At 33.9% G+C, this 24,724-nt stretch overlaps 2 protein-coding genes across 3 annotated transcripts; both read left to right on the forward strand.

The window, feature by feature from the left end:
- Positions 1-10,622: 10,622 nt before the first annotated feature.
- On the forward strand, positions 10,623-15,318 carry LOC133294031 (uncharacterized). Of its 2 annotated transcripts, none has more exons than XM_061492678.1 (10): positions 10,623-11,081; positions 11,747-11,800; positions 12,504-12,587; positions 13,640-13,765; positions 13,901-13,968; positions 14,163-14,232; positions 14,359-14,424; positions 14,496-14,573; positions 14,670-14,733; positions 15,052-15,318. In XM_061492678.1, exons 1-9 carry the CDS (start codon positions 10,782-10,784, stop codon positions 14,709-14,711), a joined length of 888 nt encoding a protein of 295 aa, XP_061348662.1. In that variant the 5' UTR covers positions 10,623-10,781; the 3' UTR covers positions 14,712-14,733; positions 15,052-15,318. The 2 variants fall into 2 exon arrangements, with proteins under 2 accessions (XP_061348662.1, XP_061348663.1); XM_061492679.1 differs by having other exon boundaries at positions 15,063-15,318.
- Positions 15,319-17,324: 2,006 nt separating this feature from the next.
- Positions 17,325-22,097, forward strand: LOC133294032 (probable sugar phosphate/phosphate translocator At3g14410). The gene is made up of 8 exons (XM_061492680.1): positions 17,325-17,558; positions 18,194-18,301; positions 18,382-18,416; positions 19,385-19,497; positions 19,725-19,986; positions 20,091-20,359; positions 20,964-21,114; positions 21,482-22,097. Exons 1-7 carry the CDS (start codon positions 17,469-17,471, stop codon positions 21,089-21,091), a joined length of 1,005 nt encoding a protein of 334 aa, XP_061348664.1. The 5' UTR covers positions 17,325-17,468; the 3' UTR covers positions 21,092-21,114; positions 21,482-22,097.
- Positions 22,098-24,724: the final 2,627 nt, after the last annotated feature.

Consider the following 24,724-nt stretch of genomic DNA (forward strand, 5'->3'; position numbering starts at 1 on the left):
GATGATCCTACCTGAGCATATACCCTCTATTTATATAGTGGTTCTGTTGCCGCCTTCAGAAGGCGGTATAGCCTCTGATTGGCCGTTCATGGGCTGCAGGTTTTTGGCTGCAGCCTTATCTCTTAATGTCAGGCTATCTTGATAGAGTAGTGGCAAGCCGGTGCTGTCCTCTGTTTATTAGTACAAAGGCGCAGTGAGTTTGTATTAGCTCTTTGAAATAGCTTTCTTGCCTCTGAAGTTATGCTAAAGGGCGATTTCATGCACGATGAGGGCATCACGTCGTGTTATGCGCGATGGGAGCCATCGCGCCTAACTCTGGGCCTTCGTGATATTGGGCTTCGTTCGTATGTTTTTGGGCCTTTAACGGGGCTACTATATTTTATCCAGATCAAGTTACAAATATCGTATTGATGTGATATCGATATTGTAGAAAAGCTAAGAGAGATCCTCAATTTTTTATTCATAGCTCAATACCTCAATCGGTCATCTTCAAAATTTATAATTGCTTCGCCAATAGAGCCAAAAAAAAATGTAATTCTTTTCATCAATTGAATTAATCAATTATGGTTAATTAGCCAATTTTATCTTAATGTTTTCTTAACCAATTCCTTAAATAACCAAATAAGGAATTTGATTAGAGAATAGACTATGAGCGAACTCATTACCATTGATTTCTAATTGAATACAAGTGAAGCCTTACTCCTATGCACTCGCTTTAGAAAATTCTCATTTCATTGCTTAGAAATCTTTAATTGCTTAATTATTTTCAAATTGATTGTATAATTATCTTTGATTCGATTGTCTAAATAATATAAGAATTTTTCAAATCTGGTAATTGCTAATTAGTCTATGAGCGAACAATATTTAGGACTCAAGTGTTATATTACTCATTCGACTATGTACACTTGTCTTAAGTGTGTTTTGCGCGTATCAATCACAAATAAAAAGCCTAAGGAGCAAGTGATAACTCTCCAAAAGAGAGTTATTTTGGGCTTAATTGTGATATTTTGGTACTATGATTACATATAATTCTCTTGATTTTATATGATTAATGCATGAACTTTATGATTTCATGAGTTAATTGAGAAATATGTTAATTATGAGTATTTGGATATAAATTGAGGTATTGAAAACATTTAAATGCATTTGTTATTTTACTGCAGGTCAATGCTGTAGCATCGGGAAGCAGCGCTGTAGCAATGCAGATGAGGTCAACAGTGCAAATTGTTGACATCATCACCAGCAAGCTATGGATCCAAGCCCAATTTGATGGAAGAAGCTTCTGAACGTGTACACAAAGACCTGATCTGGATACACGCTCAAAAGCGTCAAGAAATCACAAGCTAATCTCCATCAAATCAACGATTACAAATCCGATTCAAATCTGAATTACAAATAAGGAAAAAATCTCCAATCAGCGTTGCAGCAAATAAGGAAAGAATCTCCAATCAGTGCTGCAAAAAATAGAGCTGTATCTTCAATCATTGTTGCGGCAAAACAGAGCAGATTTGAACATGATTTGTAATGGATTTGAAGAGCTAATTGGAGCCCATCATCAAAGTCTATAAAAAGAAGAAGCCTACACACATCAAACAGGTTGGAGAGTCTCTCTTGGAGGCTGGTCAGCCTCTCTTTTAAAGAGAAGGTGGGGAAACACTTGGAAGGGATTTGAGGGTTCGTTGAGAGAAATCCAGCGGATCAAAGGAAGGAGCTAAGGTTCAATTGAGAGATCATTTAACCCAGTAACTTGCTGCATTATTTCGGCGGCTGAGGCAAGGTTGATGGTGGTGGAGTTCATGGTTGTTGTGAGAGCAGTGTTATAACAACGTCCCTGCTTTCTTTACTTTAGCTTTATGAAATCCTTTTCTTTCTTTATTGTTTCTTTCCACCCAATTATGGGCTAAATTGTTATGATTGGGTGATAGAGTACCCTTATTGTGATGTAAACAGTATTGCCTAAACTTTGTTACATGATTTTTCTTTCAGTTGCTTAATAAAGTGTTAAATTGTCTCTAATCTTGTTGATTCATCGAGATAGGATTGCAAGGTACTTAGGATTTAGGCTATAGAGATATAGGCGAATCCTGAATATTATTAAACAATGTGGTTTACTTAAGTAAAATTAGTTAATTGTGGGTAGAGAGATCATTCACACCACAAAATCATATGGAACTTGAACTTAATGATTTATAACTATGTTGGCCATAGAGATGTGGGACTTAGTATACATGTATTGTTGGTGAGAGCCCTTGCATGCATTAGTGTTCTGATTACTGAATGGATGATTGTTGTAGCATTGTTACTGCATTCTGCTAAAATTGTAATATTGGGGAAATTGATCCCAATCTATCTTTGAGTACTTGGAAAACTTAGTTTGTTATTGCATTCTTTCAGTTAATCGTTAGTCTTAGTTTATTTTATTTCTTAATTCTTAAATTAGTCATTAGCCAATCACAAATCATTATTGTTACCTTAATTGCTTCACATTGATCCCAACTTTATATAGTTTTCTTCGTGAGAACGATATCTGGACTCACACATCCACTTTATTACTTGTTGACACGTGCACTTGCGTAATGTGTGATTGATAAAGGGGTACACAATTGCACAACAACAAGCACTAGTTTGGCTTTGGAAACCATAGTAGGGACTTTTTGACCATGTTATTGTAGAAATAGTAATGTTACTGGAATTTTTTTCCCGTAAAACTAAATACCCATATAATGCAAAAAATTGCACACTTAATCTCATCGCATTAAGACGTGCACATGATGGATGCATGTTTTATGTCTCAGAATAAGAAGACACGCCAGGTAAGACACCGCGTCTAAACACAGCAAAGACGCGCGGCCACCACTGTCGCGTCTAGCGTATTTAAAAGAAGGAAAAAAACTTTCAATTTCGCAAAAGATATGATGTCTCCTTTACTTGTAGTGATTTATTATTCAATGAATTGACCCAAAAAAATGAGCCACTGATGTAATTCTAAAGTTTTCTATTTTTTACAAAAGTTCCTAAACATTCAGAAATTGACTTATTTTTCTTTCTACCCACTCCAGGGATTCTTCTTATATTCTAGGAAAATTATTCCACTTGTTATATCTTAGAGACAGAGATGTCTAACCCAATTGGCTAGTATGTTGCTTTTGGATCTAGGTGCCTTCTCAAAGGTATCTATGAGTTAAATGCCCTTGAGTCAAGCAGATCATTGTGAACATAAGGATAATATACGGTTTTGCCAAAGGGGTGTGTGTGTGCGCACAGTGACAACATAACAGTAAATAAGAGAGCATGCATAAGCCCATGTATTATGTTGTCGTATTAGGATTGGTATCCTTGATAGATATCTTTCCTTAATTATGTCTGATTTATGCTTGGATTGCCCCTTGTTGGGCTTAACAATAGTAGGCCTCTGGTATGGATCCAGAACACCACTAAATACCAGAATTATGGATAGGGAACTATACCAGCGACCTACTGAATCTTATCGTAGAAATTTTCAGGATCAATAATTGGACCATGCAAACTAGAAATGTATAATAACCTAAACATGTAATGGTAGATTTAATTATGGATTAAGGACTTTAATCGTGATTATTGAGGAATAATGAGATGAAAAGTCTAACTAAATGAATTAACTTGATGAAAAAGAGTAAAAAATGACAGTATTGGGATAAAATACGGGTAAATAAAGTTACCCAAAAAGTGAAAGTAAAATTATAAATATTACCATAAAAAATATTATGGACGAATGTGTACAGTTGTAATGAGAGTCTAGTGAACGAGATAGATAAGTTTATACCCATTAGGTCAAGTAATCTCACTTAAGTGACACAAGTCAGCCACTATTCCTTCTCCTTCTTCTTTGAAAACAAAATCACAGCAACTTGGATAGAAAAGATATATTTTGAGTGAAATCTTCCAAAATTCATAAGTTGAGCTAGACACAACGAAATCGAACAATTCCAAAGCCAAAGTTGCTTGGAATTTCATCCTCTACAAGTCTATATCAGTACTTTTGAGTGTGGCTAAGTGTGGAGGGAGTTTTTTTCCCTCAAAGATTTCGGGATATATATGAAGTTTGAGATTTTTGGAGCTTTTCATCCAATGGGAGCTTGGAAACTCATCTCTCTTTTGTTCTAGAGTGTATTGTGGTAAGAAATTCCCTTCCTTTACATGTTTTTATGAAAATTTTAAGATTTAGGTTTTTGTGTGAATAATGTCACAAAAATGGGGTGATTTATGTAGTAGGAGGGTGTTTCATACGTGCTTACCTTTGTAAAACATGTATATAATTGGTTGATGATTAAGGAAAAAAATAAAGAAACAACCGTTTTGGAACACTTTGATTTTTGGTCATGAAGATGTGTTAAGTTCTTTGTGTTCATTGGTTGGAAAGTGAATTGTTGATGGTGGATTGTTGTTGTGTTATGGTGTAGGGTTGATTCTTGTAATATGGATGTGGAAGATCACTCTTTGGAAACAACCATTGTGCAAGATTAAGATTGGTGGGAAATTCTCAAGAGAGTAAGTTGGTTCTTGTATTTATGGATGAGTAATCTAGCCAAAATCTTAGTGTTCATGTGTTATATGTATGAATGTTAATCATAATCTCATTTTGTGCCTTAGGTTGCCTTTGTGAGGATTGTGATTATGAACCTCTTACATTAGATAAGAGTGGGAGAGAAAAGGGTCACGAAAGAGGTAAGCTTTCGATTCTTGGGGTTAATCTCCCGTTTGTTCCATCAGACTCCGAGGATTTGATATAGTATGTGAAAAATGATTTGTTATATGATGCATGTATATGTATGTATGTTTGTGTGCCACACAAGACAGTGTTTTCTTATGCAAAGTATGAGACGATGTTTCCTCATGCGGGTATGTTGTAAGATAATATTTCCTTGCATAATGCATACATTTTGTATTCTCTGGCCAACAAGATTCTTTATTGCACTCATTCATTAATGTACATATTTTGATATATGCATGATGATATTTATAATGTGATTATGCCAGAAGTGAACCTAGGGGTGGAGGACCTTCCAAGGACCCCTAATTTACTGAGATGATTATCTCACCCCGCATTATGGAAATTACCATTTTAGGTTCAATAGCCGATGGTGCTGAGGCATCGCGCGATAAGAGGACAGAGGAAAGATATTATCTGACATGAGATTTATATGTTTTTTCATTTTGTACATGGCATGATATTATTCTTTTGAGATGTATGTGCCATGTGTTCTTTTGGAGAGCATAGGAGATGTCTATGCCTTGTTGATATTATATGCATGTTGATAGTGTTGTATGTAAAGGACTATGTTACTTACCTAATTATATCTCTTTTGTTGGTTTGATGTGATCATGTAAGTAACACCATGAACTTTGTATTGAGACAGAATATTCATGAGACAGTCTAGGCCATAGATGCCTGGGCAATGAGATTTATGTATGTATGTTTATGCTTGGATCATATTAAACTCTTAATCAGGTTGAAATTATCACGGTGGGAATTACTTTCAGTAGTCCAAAATATAGGCGAAATGCCGCCCGTTTCATTTTGACCAAAGAGGCAAAAAAGATTGCAATACATAAGGAAAATAAAAAAGTTAATCACATTTTTACACTAGAATTAGTAGTGATTTTTAGAGAGTTTCCGCATTTAATTATTTAAATATGCTGCGCTTATTATCATATGTATGTTAATACACCGGGTGCACATAAGGTATTACAAAATGCATTTTCTTGGATAAAGGAAGAGATTACTCGATCTATTTGCATATCGCTCATGATATATATAATAACTCAAACACCCATTTCGAGTGCATATTCCATTTCGCACAACAGGGTTATGAAAATTCGCGAAAAGCAACTGGTCGGATTGTATTTGCCAATTGCCATTTAGCTAATAAGCCAATGCATATTGAGGTTCCATAAGCGGTACTTCCTGATATTGTATTTGAAGTAGTTATTAGAATTCCTTATGATGTGAAAGTGAAACAAGTTATTGCTAATGGTAAAAAAGGTACTTTGAATGTGGGGGTTGTTCTTATTTTACCCGAGTGTTTTGGATTGGTCTTTCCTGATAGTATTTCGCCTGAAATAAAAGAAAAGATAGGTAATATGTCTTTTCAAAGCTATCGTCCTCCTATAAAAGAAAATATTCTTGTCGCAGGCCCTGTTCCTAGTCAGAAATATAGTGAAATCACTTTTCCTATTCTTTCCCCAAATCCCACTTCAAATAGAGATGTTCACTTTTTAAAATATCCTATATACGTAGGAGGTACAGGGGGAGAGGTCAGATTTATCCCTATAGGAGCAAAAGTAATAATAATGTTTATAATGCTACGACAACAGGTATAGTAAACAAAATCATACTGAAAGAAAAAGGAGGGTACGAGATAACTATAGTGGATGCATCAGTTGGACGTGAAGTAATTGATATTATACCTCTAAGACTAGAACTTCTTATTTCAGAGGACGAATCTATTAAACTTGATCTACCGTTAACAAGTAATCCTAATGTGGGTGGGTTTCGTCAGGGGGACACAAAATAGTACTTCAAGATCTGTTACGCGTACAAGGTGTGTTATTCTTCTTCGCGTATATTATTTTGGCACAAATCTTTTTGGTTCTTAAAAATAAACAATTTGACAAGGTTCAATTGTCTGAAATGAATTTCTACGTCCGCACATTTATTAACATATTAAGCTCATAAAAGAACTAAATTCTTGTTTTTGACCAATTATGTAATTCTATTATGTATTCTATATAATACAAAAATCATGAAAAGAGCTTTGCTTCTTTTTAGTCTTTTTCTACCCCTTATTCAGAGAATTCTTTGTACTGAAGAACTAGTCAGTCATAGTATGTATATTGTGAAGAAATTTTTTTGACTTTGTTTCTTTTTTTTAACCCCACAATAAATTAGAACGTTACTCTTATGTCACTGTTTTCAGATTTTTTCATTTTAGAATAGAAATATATAGATAGGTTTCTTTTTTTTTTTCCTTAGAAGAAAATTTGACTAGATACTAAACATAAAAAAATATACAGAGAATATAAAGAAGCACTTCAGAAAAAGAAACGAAGAAAGTGGGATTCTAAAAGGAATTATTTATCTTTTTCTAGAGTTCGATTCTTTCTTGCTTATGTCTAATGTGTGTAAATAGATATGCTGCATATCTTTTGCTAAATTGAAAAGCTTATTTCCTTCTTTTAAATACACTAAACGCGACAGTGGTGGCTGCGAGTCTTTGCTGTGTTTAGACACAATGCCTTATCTAGCATGTCTTCTTATTCTGAGACACAAAACATGCATCCATCATGTGCGCGTCTTAACGCATTAAAATTAGGTGCAAGATTTTCTTCATTATATGAATAATTAGTTTGACCAAAGAATTATTCTGATAACATGTTAATGTGTTTACATCAACATGGTCAAAATGCCCATAATAGGATATCTCGACTTGGTCATGTCACACAAAACTTTGTTGCATTAGCCCCGACTCTATATGTGCTAGCCATGACAATCCACACCCCAAGGTTGAGCAATTGGAGTTTATACACTATGTTGGTGAAGGAGCTCTTCACGAAAGCACCATTCCTTTTGATAAACTCATCCATTTGGACATTCACCTTATCTAGCCAACTCACCTCTGTCATAGACTTCTCTAGGTCGGCTTCAAGAGTGGATATCTTATTAGCTTCAACTTTCAAACCACCAACCATATTTTTTCACGCTTTCTTGGGCCTCTATGTTGGCCTTCTCCTCCACGACGGCTAGCTCCACCTTGAGCTTATTCTCACATTTTGTGCAATGGGAGTAGGTAAAAAGAAGAAGAAGGATATGGGAGAAAATAATCATAAAGATAGAGGTAGTGTAAATGAATTACTTTTTGGTTCGTTCCACTGAAAATATTTTCTCTAAAGTCAAACATTGACTGAAAACCCTATTTGAAACTTGCAGTTGCGCCACCAAAAATGAAAATTGCAGCAACAAAGTGGAGAGGAAAAAATACCAAAGTAAAAGGCCTAACAAGGTTGCAACCTTTATAAATAGAGAAGCACCTCCCAAGCTTTAAGGGCATGCTTGTTATTTTGCAATTATTTCAAATTGAAAGCTCGAAGACTAAAGAACGATGATTGCGGGCATCAAATAGGTATAACCCGAAAAATGAAGCGTCACAATTAGCCCAACGTTGAGTCGCATTACAACTCGACATCTCAACCTTTCAGCCCAGTATAAGTGCTCTTGTTAGTATGCCTAGATTGCATCTCGTTACTCCCTGCTACGGCGAAACACCAAGTTTGGGGCAACTTTTCTAAATTGAAATTTGGGTATAGACCCAAAGTTGTTCGCATTAAAGGCCAAGATGCAAATCCACTCAACATAATAATTTTGGGAACAAATTATCCTCTCCATGATGATCTCAAATATAGATGTGCATGGGTCGAACTGAACCGGATTTTTAAAAAATCGATCCGAATTAGTTTAAATGGTTCGGTTCGAAAGTGGTTCGGTTCGGTTCAGTTCAAAACTAGTTCGGTTCGGAAGCGGCTCGGTTCGGTTGAAAATGGTTTGGTTCGGTTCAGAACCGGTTCGAAACTGGTTTGGAACCGGTTCGGGTCGACCCTCTTTAAAAAGAAAAAAAATTAAAAATTTAAAAAATAAAGTTATAAAAATCAATTTGGCTCGGTTTGAAAACGGTTCGGTTCGGAAACGGTTCGGTTCAGTTCAAAATGGTTCGGTTCTTAAACTGGTTCTAAAAATCGGTTCGGTTCATGAACTGGTTCTAAAAATCGGTTCGGTTCATGAACTGGTTTTTTAAAAATCAATTCGGTTCATGAACTGGTTTTTAAAAATCGATTATTTTAACATTCGGTTCAGTTCGATTCATGGTTCAGTTCATGGTTATTTTGCACATCCTTAATCTCAAATTATCTTGGGTATATATCCTAGACACAATGTGCAATAATTTTCTTCCAAATTAGTTACGTCAATATATAAAGGGCTACTCACACCTTTTGTGTATACAAACTTCTTCATACTTTTTTTTCTATAAATAGAAATTGAACACATACATAATACAATCTACCTAGCCCCTCACCGCTAGAGCAATTCTAATAGTTTAACTTCTTCATACTTTGATCTCTCTCTCATCATATCGAAGTATAGGAGTTTATACTTTAGACCACTTTTTTACTTCACAGAGCATTCACCACTCTCTAAGAAGAGACACTATGACTACAATGAAACCCAAGTAACATACTCAAATCTCAACTCGCTTTAATTTTTAAATTTTAAGGAATGCCTATATATATTTTATTTTAAAGTTAGATGTATTTCGCTTATTTAACTATATTTTTAAATAAATCTCTGTTAATTATAATTTTTATAAATAAGTCTATAATGTATATAAGAGTAATATAAAATGACACGCATATAAGAATAAACATCACTAACAGAGTCTAAATAGTCATTAATCACTCAAAAGTAAAAACGTACTTCAATTTTTCTTCTTCGAAATATAAAAACTCTGTTAAAACATTTAGCCTATAGTTAATTATTTAAAAATTAAACAAAATTATAGCGAGCTAGAAAGTAATATAACCCATGAATATCACCTACAAAGCTAGGACACGCTTTGTTTTTGAAATTGTGCGTGGGTGAGGAGGGATCCGAATCCCCGACACCGTGGTTCGTAGCCACGTGCTCTAATTCTCTGAGCTACAGGCCCCACCCCGTCTTCACTGGATCTGTTCCCCGGAGTACCCTAAAAAAGGATAACATTTCCTCTCCCGACACGGACATGCTCCGACACGTTCGGACACGTGTCTGACACGCAGTCAATATTTTGGGACACGTGGTCAACTCTTCGACACGTTCCAACACGTTTTTCCGACACGCAGTCAACTTTTTCCGACATGTGGTCAATGCTGGGACACGCTCGGACACGTTTTTTTTTACTCTTAATTTTATTTTATTAACTACAAATGAAAAAATTATTTACAAATTAATTTTTTTCTGTTATGAAATTTGACATGAAAAATTAACAAGATACGAAAAATTATTTTTGTTTATATTTATGTTATGAAATTTGAATATTTGATTGGTAATATAACTTATTATGGACTGTTATATCTATTAAATATAAATTATATTATATATATTAAAAATATTATTTAATATCAAAATGTGTCCCAACTTGTTGAAATATGCCATTTTTTAGAATTAACGTGTCGGCGTGTCGTGTCGTGTCCCGTGTTAGTGTCCGTGCATCATAAAATATCACTATATATTTTGGGTTTAATAAGAGTTATGTTGTAGTAAAAGTGATTGTGTTATGTTATAGAGATTCGTTTTGCGTGCTAGAGTTTTTTTTTTTTTTTTTTGGTTTCAAAAATTGTGGGTCCCACAAAATGTTGTGTGTGTAGGAAAGTTGTTGTGGTCATGTTAAATTATAGATACAAAACCCATATATTTTAGGTGTACTTTAATTTAATAATAAAATAACAATTAAAGAAATTATGTTATCAAATGTAGTGAACAAAAGTCATACCATATAAGAAACTATATAAACACAAATCTTGATATATTACTCGCCTTGAACCTTACCGTTATGTGTGTGCATCTTCTTCTGTTCAAGTCCAATGCCAACCGTTTGTAGAATTGCCTCAAAGGGAATAAAAAAACAAAAGCGTATTTGAAAAGGAAAATAAAGAGAGGTAGTGAGGTACGAAGAAGATAGGTTGTTGTGATACACGTTTGTATTGTATGGTATATGGTTATGGGAAGCAGTAACATCAACGTGGTGCTTCATCACGGGTCAATGTTGCCCCAAGAAACTGTAGCTTCTCAACTGAGACCTGCGAGAGTATTTGCAAGCTTTCATTCGTTTTCTGCAACTTGGGCTATCACCAATAGAGCCAGGAAATGCAGCTGCAAGTGGAAACGGCTTGTCAGAAGCTGCTCCATAAGCGAGTTTGTTGTTGCCAGTGATGAAAACTATGGTAATAAGCAAGTTGTTAGTCTCACTCCCCGCTTGTACGATTATGTCCTCAAAAATGTTAGAGAACCAGAGGTGAGGAACACACCCTTTTGCCTCATTGATTGTCGAACATGAAAATGAGATTTTTTTTTTTTTTTTTTAAATTTTTGTATCTGATATCAATTGGGTTTGTTAATTTTCCCTTTATACTCATTGTTAAGTGGTTGCATTGCAGATTCTAAGACCCTTTTGCCCCATTGATGGTTGAACATGAAAAAGAGATTCTTTTTTTTTATTTTAATTTTAACATGATATCAACTGGTTGTTAAGTTGCCCTTTATACTTATCGTTAAGTGGTTGCATTGCAGATTTTAAGACCCTCTTGCCACATTGATGGTTGAACATGAAAAAGAGATTCTGTTTTTTTTTAATATGATATCAACTGGGTTTGTTAAGTTGCCCTTTATACTTATTGTTAAGTGGTTGCATTGCAGATTCTAAGTCCCTTTTGCCTCATTGGTTGTTGAACATGAAAAACAGATTTTTATTTTTATTTTTTTTTAATATGATATCAACTGGGTTTGTTAAGTTGCCCTTTATACTTATTGTTAAGTGGTTCCATTGCAGATTCTAAAACCCTTTTGCCCCATTGATTGTTGAACATGAAAAACATTTTTTTTTTTTTTTTTCTTTTTTAAATATGCAACTGGGTTTGTTAAGTTTCCCTTTATACTTATGGTTAAGTGGTTGCATTTCAGATTCTAAGGCAACTGCGAAAGGAGACGGCCTCTTTGCGAGGAAGTCAGATGCAGGTGTCTCCAATCAGTCCATTCTTGAGCAAATTCACTTACACAGTGAACTAATAGAATTGTTAATTTTGAGTTTGTGTTTATACATTATGTCTCCACTGTGCAAGCATGAGTTTCTACTACACTTTTGGTTTTATGTCAGTGAGGTAGCATAATCATACTTATTATTCATATTTTTGGTTTCTGTTGATTCTATACATAATTAATATTTTCTTCTAACTGGTTGACTTTGAAAACTACTGTAACCAGGAAACAGTTATTCTGAACCGGTGAACTTGGTCCTGAACATATTGGTCCACTTGTTATTATGAGTATGCATAGAATGTTCCTTGAAAGATCAGCAATCTCATAAAAATGTTTAGTTAGTTACTTGCCTAGTCCAAGAGTTAATTTATATAAGCTTCAGGTTCTGGTATATTCGTTGATATTAATCATCTTTTGATAGTTTTGGTTAAAGAACAAGGGGCTTCTTGTATATGGGCAGATACTGGTCTTTGATTGTTAATTAACTTCTTAGTTCTAGTGTGTTGATGTATTGCCCGGGGTCAAGTTTGAAATTGTGAAATTTGACATGAAATAAAGAATTGTGCTATAAAGAATGAATAGCAGTCTCACTTTCCTTCTATCTTGTCTGACATGTTTCACATTGTAATCCCACTAGCCTACCATGAAGTAAAATGTTGACAATGCATTGTCTTCTTTATAGGTGTCTCCTGATCAGGCACAACTGCTTGCAATGCTTGTGCAGATTCTTGGAGCAGAACGGTGTATTGAAGTTGGTGTTTATACCGTATGTATTTCATTTTTAAACAGTATACACTAGGTTTCTTTATGTTACATAATAGATGATATCATTTAATATCTCATACTACACATGGTTGAGAATTGGTTGTTTAATGATAAAATAATTTAAATGCTGGACATGTTTTATATTAACCTTACGATATTAGCGGTTATGTTCAATTATTCATGGGTATGAAATATATGTTGTATCTGATGGCATATCAGCAGATTGTGGCTTTCTTTTATTTTATAAATTGTCTTACTCGGAAAATAAAAAACACAATTCAGTTTCTGAAAAACAGATATTTGATCTAAACATTCATGTAACCCATGTGGCACTGCATGTGTATTAGTCTTCCTTGGTATATTATCTTCTATATGCTTCTCAAAGTCTCCATAATTTTAAATTTTGGATGAAACTCAAATTATTTTTTATGTTTGTAATATACGTTTTGGATTTACCGTGTTTTAGCATTAAAATTTGGATCTGAATATTAATGATAATATAGGAAGATTTCATGGGAGAAAGTTGTTATTTTTAAAATAAGTTTCTGAGGATTCATGATGAACATAAAATTAAATAATCTGATGTACCAGTACCATCTCAGTTAAGCGGAGCTCATATGTAAATTGCATATAAATCATAATTACTGGCAGTATAAACTGTCGTCTACATTAATGCAAATGGCTAAAAAGTTTGAATGAACTTTACAAGTGTCCATTTCGTACTGTCGAGAGAGTAGTTTTTTTTTTTTTCCTCAGTCTTTGGTGGGTAGGTTTAAGTTTCCTCTTTCTGATCACATTATGTTCCTTGTTAAATTGCTTTGATAATCAGAACTCTGCCTTTTCCTTTTCTCCTAAAATGACAAGTTTTGAAAAATATCAAGGGTGGGAGAATTTGAAGTAATGAATCTATTTTGAGTTTTTGATGACCTATTATTTTATTTTTGTGAACATTGCTCTGCAATTTATAGGTTTCTTTCTATTGCAATGCCAGATTTTCTTAAGAGGGTTCTCTTCCATTAACTAATGAGGTATTATATTGTTAATTTGACCCAGGGTTACTCATCATTAGCCATAGCATTAGTCCTGCCAGAATCAGGTCGTTTAGTTGCCTGTGAAAGAGATGCCAAATCTCTTGATGTTGCCAAGAAGTATTATCAGCTAGCTGGTGTTTCACATAAGGTATATGCTACTCTTATACTTTTTGATTTGAAAAGGTGCCAAATTTCTGTTTTTTCTCTATGGAATATGTGGACCTTTTTATATTATATTATGTGGTGCTTGGATTTTATGATGTTTTAATGTAACTGACTCTAGGTGGATGTAAAACTTGGACTTGCAGCGGATTCCCTAGAATCTTTAATTCTGAATGGTGAAGCAGGAAGGTATATGGATTCTCAACATCACAATGATATGGTTTGATATTTCCCATTCTGCTGTAGTGATTAGGAGCTCTTCTGCATTTAAGTGGTATCTTTTGAGAGTTAATGTTAGCTAAGGATCCAGTCTATATGATGTGAACATTGTCAGAGAAAGAAGTAGTAAAATAGAATCTAAGAAATATTTCCTTTTCGTGCAGCTATGATTTTGCATTTATTGATGCCGAGAAAAAGATGACTGAGAAGTATTTTGAACTGCTATTACAACTGGTAAGAACATAATAAAATGGTTTCAGAGCCTCTTATGCGCACTTAATTCTAAGATTTTTCTTAAACTTCCTTATTGGTTTTCCTATGAATTGTTATGCTGATGCACTGAATAATTTGTTGTTGCAGGTGAGGGTTGGAGGTCTTATTGTAATTGATAATGTCCTTTGGCATGGAAAAGTTGCTGACCCATTGGTGAATAAATTCTTCCACGTTTTCTTTTATTTCCAGTTGAACAAACTTGACTTTTAATGTCCTATGTGCAGGTAAATGACTCTAAAACTATCAGCATTAGAAATTTTAATCAACAGTTAATGGAAGACAAGCGTGTAAGCATCAGTATGGTAGGTTTCTACCAATTTTTCTGATTTCTAATACAGTTTTAGAGATATTCTTTGAAGATGATTTGTAATCTTTTAACACTTTTTGGAGAGTCTTAGGTACCTATTGGAGATGGGATGACAATCTGCCGAAAAAGATGACCCATTTTTTAAGAATTTATTGGTAAGTTCTTATAAATGCAATTGAACTTACTCCATTTAGGTTAATGCTTCTGAGGTGAAAGAAAAATTATATAATTTGCAAAAAAATCATTAAATGTTCTTAGAACTTGAGATGTAGCAAGGTCTATTCTCTTAGGCTCACTTTGGGAAGGACCTGAGAATTGCATACCGAAAAATAGCCTTTTGGCACCATAGGGGATGTGGAAAACTAGATTTGTGTGATCTTCTCTTCTGCAATTTATGTACCCAATAAAAGTAGCAGCTTTAGTATCCTACTATATTAGCCTGGAATTCAGTGACCTACTACTTTTGGAAGCAGTTATGTTGTAGATTAAAGAGACACAAACTCATGGCAGAACCAAGAATACTTGTTGAAAGAAGCTCATGGAGAATATAGTTGAGTAGAATGCTTTCATTGGATAACTTAGCAGGTGTACAAGAAATCATTGTGCAGCAAACAGATTGTGCAAGAGTTTGTGATTATCTGCTTTATAGTGGTTAAATGTAATTTTTATCCTATGATTAATTTGAGTTGCATTATAATACGTTTCTTTGAAGAAGGAAATGCAACTATGAAGGGTTGTACAAGAGGTAGTGATAGAGGATCTTCCCTTTTCTTAAGCAAGCTTCAATTTCATACCTGCCAGATGCATAGAAAGTGAACATTGAAACACCAAGGCCAAAATTTAAGGATGAGCATTAGCATTGTATGAAAAATTATACAAAAAAATCATTCTTAAAATTTTATTTTCACCATCAATAATTTTAAGAGATACCAAACTACTCAATGTCAAATGAAATCTACATCTAGTTTCCTCATACTTGTCAGACCCTTCTGATGCTTTATAATTAGTTTCTCGTGGATGAACTTTTCCATATGTGGATGTTTTTGTGGCCATTAGAAATTTGTATCCGCTTAAGATAGTTTGGAGAATTTTGCATGAGCTAAATGGCTGGGAATGATATGAATGATGCTATTTGCATAATCATTTGAACTCTGTTAAACTTGAGGTGTTACGTTTTTTTTTTTAATAAGCAGTAATAATACCAATATCAACATTAATGAACCCAAATAAAAAGCAAGAAAATATTAAGGAAAAAGAAAAAGAAATAAAAGAGGAAAATAAAAATAAATAAATAAATACATAAATAAGTATAGAGAAAAAAATTCAAAAGGGCCGTGTAGAGCATTGGAGTAGGAGATTATGAGTCTGTCTCTCTACAATATTGGTAATTTTATTCTATTATGTCCTAAAACAAGTTGTTTATTCCACTGTGTCTTAAAATAAATTATATGTCAATTTATTTCTCCCATTATTAAATATTGTTTTACTATTTCTCCTATTTATAAATGTATTAATTTCTCCCATTATTTTTGTTCTTTTACCGAATGGTGGTAGCTCAGTTGGCACATGAGAGCTAAGCAGGTAGGGGTAAGAGTATGTGTTCGAATCTCCTCAATATCACTTTTGGGAGAGGTTTAAAGCCTTAATTCTGAATTCGCCCCGAATCAGATTAGTTGCGAAGCAATGAACCGATTGGAATATTTCAAAAAAGAAAGAAAGCATGGAGTATGTACAAGAGATTACAATATTAATAGGGATGAATTCAAATCCTAATGAGATAAGAATACTAATAACTACAAATAATTACCATATTAATTATACACCTGCGTTAAATGAGGGAAGCAATAACAAAGGAAACAAAACCTAAAACTGAATCTGTATATCAATATTTTGCCATTTTTTTACAAAGGAAAAATAAATTAACAACACGTGTCATAAACTCTCACACCCAAAATACAAAAAATTAAAAAGGAAATCTTTAATTTGGCCTAAAGAAAATCCAAACATTAATCAAGTTAAAACTTTTTCCATATTATTTATTATAATCAAAAGATCCTCCCTATTAATTTTTGTGATAAGTTATTCAAACTGATAGAGAAGATAGACATGAAAAAAAAAAAAAATAACATATTCCTTATTTATTTTATGGAATTATTATTTTTCGTGTTATAGAAAATAAAATTATTTATATATATACACAAGTATACGAGACATATTTTCTTTTTATGTCTTTTCAATTCGTATGATTTCACATGTGCCAAACTTTTATAAGATAAAATTATCTCTCAGGGGGAGTTTGGTACAGGAGAAATTTTTATTTGTCCGGGAATCTCGATTTTTAAAAATATGATTTTTGCATTCAGTTTACGATAATATCTGAAAATGTAAAATTAAAAAAATTCAGTTTTCCGAAAATCCCTCAAAATTCCGCGTACCAAACGCCCCCTTTAAGTTAATCCCTTTATTTATAGAGAAAAACTATTCTTATGTCACTTGATATAAGTTTTCTTTCTTACACACCTTTCGATAACTGTGTCACCTTTTTTTTTTTTTTTTTTTTTTTTTTCAAGTGATGAAGCCTACTAATTTGTCTCTATGACATGGGATAACTATCTCCTTTAACATGACATTAATAAAAATCGTTATTTATATATTGTTTATGAATTTTGTTGTTTACTTTACGTGACAATACAAATTCGAACTTTGAGCCAAATCTACGTATCCTCTCCTCAGTCCTCATCGCAGGATCCGCAATCCGTATACTTCTTCCAATCTATCCTCATCTTCCCGGGCGTTGGATAGTCCGAACCCGACCCGTTTTTGAGAATCGGGTTTCAGATGCAGATTTGAAAAGCGCAAAAAGTCAGTGAAGAAAGAAGCTTTTGCAACAATGGCGGATCCGAAGAAGGAGGGTTTTCGGACCTACGCTTATCTTCTTCTCTACATTGCACTCTCTAGTGGCCAAATCTTCTTCAACAAGGTTACGGCCAATCACTACTTCGAACTCTTTAATGCTCTGTTTGTTTCCCGGGAAAATGTGGGAAAATAGTTCTATGCTGATTTCGAAACTAGGATTCGATGTTCTGTTTGGTTGTTTGTACTTTGTTTTTTATTATTCGTATTTATATTTTTTAATTTTGTTTTTATTCTATTCGTTTAATTAATCTGCGTAGTTGGAGTTTAAGTTGAGTTTGAGGCGTGTGTGGATCAGGGATTTGTGTGTTGCGAGTGGTTGTTGAGCCATTTTTTTCAATTGTAACGGAAATGTTTTATCTTTGTCTGGTACTGAAATTGAAATTGGGTTGAGTGTAAGAGAATTGAAGAAATTAAGAATTTTTTTTTGTTATATATATTTTCCTGAATTTTGCATGGTGTGTCTCTTTGGTGGAATGGTGGTGGCAAACTGGTAATATCAGAGTACCTTGCGTCAGCTTCTTGTTTGGATTTTGATGTTGGTCTTTTAATGTTTTGCTGTCTTAAAATGTTTTATCCTAGATTATGCTTCATTCTTGGGTGCTTGATATGGGGAATGAATCAAGGAGAAGCTGCGTAAAAACTGTGTTGTTATGTAGCTGAGATTCATATTTTTTCCTTTTTTCAATTTGTTACTTGCAGTGGGTTTTGTCCTCTAAGGAGATTAACTTCCCTTATCCTTTGGGGTTGACTCTACTTCATATGGTCTTCTCCTCTGTTGTGTGTTTTGTATTAACCAAAATTCTAAAGGTACGTGTTTGTGTTTGGCGTAATTTGTTATTTAATCAGTTACTGTTATGCAATGCGGATTATTGATCTGTTTCTTGCAGGTTATGAAGGTTGAGGAGGGAATGACTCCTGAAATGTGAGTAAAATAAAGAAGCTTTCTGTAGATTTTAGCTGATTTATAAGGTTTTATGTATGGATTTTTTTTTTGGTTTTGTCATACTTTCTCTGGTTGTTGGTGACTGAGATTTTAGAAGTGGGATCATAAGACATTTGCTGATTGAGAAAAAATATTAGCTAAAAATTTCAGTATAGGCTGTATGCCTTTTAGCTTGGATATATTATCCACTTAAGAAATGGAATCTAGGAAGAAACCAAATCATTGAAGATATATCCTTTTAAGAGGTATAATCTGATGATCTGTAGAAAATAAGTAATGAATATCTAGCGTAGAGCAATGTAAGGATCAAAACTTGGTTTTGATTGTCCTTGTTCTCTTTCCTTCATAATTCTGTTTTGCTGCTGAATCCTGCTTGGTCAGTGTCAAACCAACATTTCATAGTTTGTTGGCTTCATTGACAGTGAACGATCATGAAACAGTTAAATAATACACAACAGTAGCTTCCTCCTAGCTCTTTGAGCCCTTCAATCTCATTTCTCAAAGTTTCTTGATGAAACCCACTCTCTGTGTAACATGTGTCACCAAGGTACTTGGGATAAATAATGGTAATTTTGGATTACCCTCTTAAAGATTATTTTTCCAAGGTGTCACATTAGTATGACACTTTGATTTCCAGTTAACTAATTTAAAATGGATAGCGACACCTTTAGTTTGTAGGGTTGCTCTTTCCAGACAAGGATTCAAGCCATTTATTTGGTGGCGGTTCTCCAAGTGAACTTCAATGTCTAGATGTTCCATTATCATTTTTTGATTTGAAAACTAACAATAGTGCTCATCAAGTGTCTTCCTTTACATGCTTTAGTTTTGTAAGAATGGGCTTGTTGAATGTTTTATTAGCTTCAAGGCTATGTGCCTTAATAGTTGATTTCATTAAATACTTACGATGTCTCCAAATTCCCATTGTAATTATATCTTAATTATTTCAGATATGCTACTTCAGTAGTGCCAATTGGGGCCATGTTTGCAATGACTCTTTGGCTGGGAAATACTGCCTACCTGTATATTTCTGTTGCATTTGCACAAATGCTGAAGGCAATCAGTAAGTTTTAGTGTTCAGTTAGGTATCCTCATCCATTTATGTTATCTACCGAATGAAAGTATAATTGCTAAATGTGTATGTTAAGACATTTAAAGCAATCAGATCTGTTGATTGATCAACTTGGTAGTTGTACATTATATGGTAATTGTGTATTTGTACAAATTACTTTTCCTCCAATATGGCAAATAATTGCATAATATCTCTGGTTCTTCAAATCTCAATTACAGTGCCTGTAGCCGTTTTTGTGCTTGGAGTAGCTGCAGGACTTGAGGTAATGAGCTGCAGAATGCTTTTAATCATGTCGCTGATTAGTTTTGGTGTTCTAGTTGCTTCTTATGGAGAGATAAATATAAACTGGATTGGAGTAGTTTACCAAATGGGAGGTGTCGTTGGTGAAGCTCTAAGACTTATCTTCATGGAGATTTTTGTTAAGAGGAAAGGTCTTAAGTTGAGCCCTGTGTCGGTGATGTATTATGTTAGTCCCTGCAGGCAAGTGTTTCTTTTCATAAATTTACCTACTGTTATGCAAGTTTTTAAATAATTTGTGTACTGTAAATTAATGTCTGTGAAAACAATTTTGGATTCTTCTGCAGTGCACTTTGTTTATTCCTTCCATGGATATTTCTAGAGAAACCAAGGATGGAAGAACATGGACTATGGAACTTCCCACCTGTTTTGCTTATCCTCAACTGTCTTTGTACTTTTGCTCTGAACTTATCAGTTTTCCTTGTGATTTCACATACAAGTGCTTTAACCATTCGTGTTGCTGGAGTTGTCAAGGATTGGGTGGTTGTCTTACTGTCAGCTGTTCTGTTTGCTGATACAAAGTTAACCATCATCAATTTGTTTGGTTATGGAATTGGTAAGTATTTGAATTGAACATGTTCTAAATTTTCCTTTCTCATTAGATATAAAGCTGAGAAATTTTCATTTCCTGCGAATGCCAGTGTACTTCTACATATATTCCACAGTCCAGGACAATTAATAGCCCAGTATTGGGTGCTACCCAGAAGCCTGTATGCATATATAAGTTTTATAAACCCAGCAGATAAATGTAGGCCTTCACTTTGGTAATTGTTATGAGCAAATCTAAGATCAATTAATAGTCAGTTTTCTAATATAGTTGGACGCTAACAAGTAGTATGTTATCCAAGTACAAAAATTTCTCCCTTTTTTATCCCCTTTTCTTGTGGTTAGTTTAGTTGGATTTATATTCACTGATCTATTAATTTGGAGTGTGGACACAAGAAGTTTGTTGAGCTGATTAAAAGTAGGTGATATGATTGATTTCTAACGGAATATTATTTAGAGAAGCAAGAAGGCTGTTCCCAAATTAAAAGTTAAATTGTACTGTATAAGAAATTAAAAATTATAAAAAGCTTGGATATGAAGCAACTATGAATTTTGTAATACGCGACTTAAGAAAAAAGAACAGCTTTTAACCATTATTGTAAATATTCGTTCAGCCATTGCAGGGGTAGCAGCATATAATAATTACAAGTTGAAAAAAGAAGCTTCTCGAGACACCACAGATGCTTCTGAGCATGACGAATCTTCCGAAAGGCAACAGTCTCAGCCTTTAACAAGTAGATAGTAGCAGTCTTTGAGTTACTCAAGGTATGCATATGAATATGTCATTTTTCTTCCCACAATTTTGCTTCCTCTTGTAGAGTGCTAGAATTGTTATGTTTGGGCGGTTAAAGTGGTCAGAGGAAGGGAATTAGAATAAATAAGAGAAGAGTGTAGAAGGGGGGCCATTCTGATTTGTTAGCATTTGGGAACTGAGCGTTAGCTCTGTTGTCCAGAAAGGTAAATCCTTTGTGAAGGGGAAACCCTTGGAAGGAAAATTCTCTCCATAGCTCTCTGTTTTGTAATTCAATAAACACTACAAAAGTATTCTTTTCCTTTTTCTTTCTCTGTTTTTCTTGTGTCTACCCAGAATCTATTTCTGGGTTCCTAACACTATATTTTTTATTTGTTCCAGTCGTCTTTGCTCCATTCAGAAGTTGATGAGAACATATAGTAGATAACAACACAGTTCTCACAATGTAGCGAGAGGACATCAAATGTTTATGTAGTAGATAGAAGTATAAGCAAGGATCATGGAGTTTCTTCAATCTTATAAACAGTTTCAACTGATTATAGATCGGGGAAAGTAATGTGCTGATCAAATGTAGTATGTGCAGATGAAATATACAAACTTTATCCACATTCAAATAGAGGTGCTTGGCCATGGCATTTAATTTTTGAGGAATATGAAGTCATTCACAATGATAATTTGTTTGAAGCAATTACCAGTTTCATTCTTAGTGGATTACTATTTTTAGTTGAATGATCAGGATTCAAAGCCCAGGCATCCAGCATTTAGTATAATTGGACCATGGGTAGGTAGCCAGGGGTTTATACTTTATACTGTATTTTGTTACACAGATGAAACCTTGTAGAATTATTTTGTTTATTTAAAATGTATTTTAATAGTATTCGGTATTCTGAGACATATTGGTTCAGTGTAGGGAATCTTTGCACAAGTGTAATCTTTTCGATCTGGCTGCTTTGATTGTATTTTTATCTCGTTGGTTCTTACTAGTCCGTTATATAGTTGTAGGGGAAGACAGTGATTGGGTGTTTGCTCAAAAGAACCGAATGTTTCATCTTATATGTCGTGTATTTGAAGCATAGCTGTATTTTGGTATCACTGTTTGACCTTTTTTGGCCTATATATTTTACCGATTATAACTCCTGATAACATGCTAGCATTATATTCAAGTATATCATGGATTAGGCAATTTTACAGTTTTTCAAGTATATTAACAAGGTTATTAATTTTCCATGTACATATTTAGACTTAAGGCAGATTTATTGCACTCCATGATGAATCTCTCTCTCTCTCTCTTGGTGTTGGGGAATTTGTGAACAAGACTGCAAAGGAAAAAAAAGCTAAAACATGTTAAGGATCATCAAACAACAAACAACAAGCAATGAATAAGATATGGGCCCTCTAATATATGCCAGTTAATCCAGAGAGCTATTTTGGGGCCTGTCCCCCCCCCCCCCCCCCCCTCTTGAAGCACAAATATGTATGAGAAAACCACAAGTTCCCTACAAACAAAGCCACAGCCAGATGCACATAAATTGAAGAAAGGATAAGGAATAGCATGGAAGAGGGGAAAACAACCAACTAGTCCTTCCAAAGTCCTCGTCACAGGCTTTTGAAGGCTTTAAGGCCACATGAAGGCAGTTTAAGTATACAATACAGGTTGTATGAGTTAGGGCTGTTACTTTTTTAGCGATTGGTACTTGGCAGGGGTGGTGGGGTTGCTTCTTTCACTCACACACCCTCATGTTCATTTTCGTCCACAGTTTTGTCCTTTGATAAATATTATTTAGGGAGGAGATATTGTAATTATCCATCAAAGTTCACTCTTTAAAAATGAATTTATTTAATAAGAATTTAATAATAGAAATTAAATTCAATTTTTTTTAACATTATGCTGTCTACTTAAAAGAGCTCCATTATTAGCATACCAAAAAAAAAAACAAAAAAACAGAGCTCCATTAGCTCCAAGTGAAAATTGATTTCCTCATATCTTATTTTAACAATACCATCTCATTCATTCGTTAGGACCTGTTTAGAGCACCTGATAAAGAAGATATGATAGGATAACTTATCATATTCTATTTTTATCTCTTGTTTGGTGGGTCAATAAGATATGATTAGCTTATCTTATTGTCTCATTTTATCCTATCTAATACATGATTTCTTATCCTATGAGAATAGATGGATTAGGATTCAACATGATAAGATACCAATATTAGATACTCAATATATCCCTACACTTAGGGGCGTAAATGAGCTGGGCTTTGGCCTTCATGGCCCAAGCCTACGTAAAAAAAAATTCAGCATATCTGGCCTACTGGCCTATTAAAGGCTTTATTTGTAGGCCAAGTCTAGCCCATTTTTAAAAATAAGAAAGCCTGACATGGCCTACAAGCCTTGTAGGCCTACAACTGTAGATACTAAGCAAAAATAATAATTGTATAGAGCAAAAAAAGTTTCATTCATGCATGCACTAGTACTTCTCATAAGAAAAAAAATGACAAACAAGAAAGAGTCAACATAATACCCCAGTTCTAGAATGTATATAATAGAGGAATAGAGTCAAAGAAATGAGGAAAATAAGAAAAATACAATTATTGGATGCTGAAATAAAGTCTACAAGAGAATGTCATTCATCTAAAAATCTTTAAACCACCGTCAAGACAAGGGAAAGAAGTGTATTATTGAAAGATCTTCGTTAGTAACATTATAATCCAACAAGGTACCCATTGCTCCATGGTATTAAGCTGCAACAACATGTAAAATTTGGAGACATTAGACAAGTTTTCCTTTGATAAAATAAAACCAACAAAAAGTAAAAGACGAAGCGAGAGTGAGAAGCGGCGGTGCAGATAAAAATTAGAGTTGGTATTAGTACTTTGCCACATAAAATAAATATTATTTTATTATTTTATTTTAATAAATTAAATAGGCCAGCCTACAAGGCTGTAGGCCGGGCTTGACAAAATTGGCCTATGGCCTATTTGTTATAAAATCTATTTTATAAGCCTAAGCCTACTCTACTTTTCTGAAAGGTCGGGCTAGGCTGGGCTTAATGTAAGCCAGGTTGTAGGCTGGGCTGGGCTGGGCTAGCCTGACCCATTTACACCCCTACCTACACTACTCAATATATCCCCACATTATCCAATATATTTGTATTTATTGTATTCTATTTTGTTTTTTCTTTTTCCTTTCTCCTTTTAAATAATCTTATCAGATTGCTGCTAATCAGATGCTCATCAAATACATGACATGATATAAGCTTATTAGTCTTATATCATATCCTACCCTTATCCTATCCTATCCACCAAACGTTTAAATTAGGGCCTAAAAGAATATTGATTAGCATTAATAACAATTCATAAATTTTAATTAAAATGGAAAACTTGATTTATCATTAAAAATCATTGATGACTCAGATTTTTTTTATAAAAATGAAACATGAAAGAATCTATCATTATAAATGATAATATTCTCTATTTTCATAAATCATGAAACGCAAAAAAATGAAAAGAATGAAAAATTAGAAAAAACCTTCCCCAAAAATTATCTACGTAGAACTAGCTTTGAAAAACAAAAAAAATTAAAAATTTTACATTCTTTCTTGTTCACCATTTTGCCACTTACTCG

This window comes from Gastrolobium bilobum, unplaced genomic scaffold, assembly GCF_033153095.1.
Source record: "Gastrolobium bilobum isolate Gb01-03AN ecotype WA unplaced genomic scaffold, APGP_CSIRO_Gbil_v1 utg142824, whole genome shotgun sequence".
In the NCBI taxonomy this organism is placed as follows: domain Eukaryota; kingdom Viridiplantae; phylum Streptophyta; class Magnoliopsida; order Fabales; family Fabaceae; genus Gastrolobium; species Gastrolobium bilobum.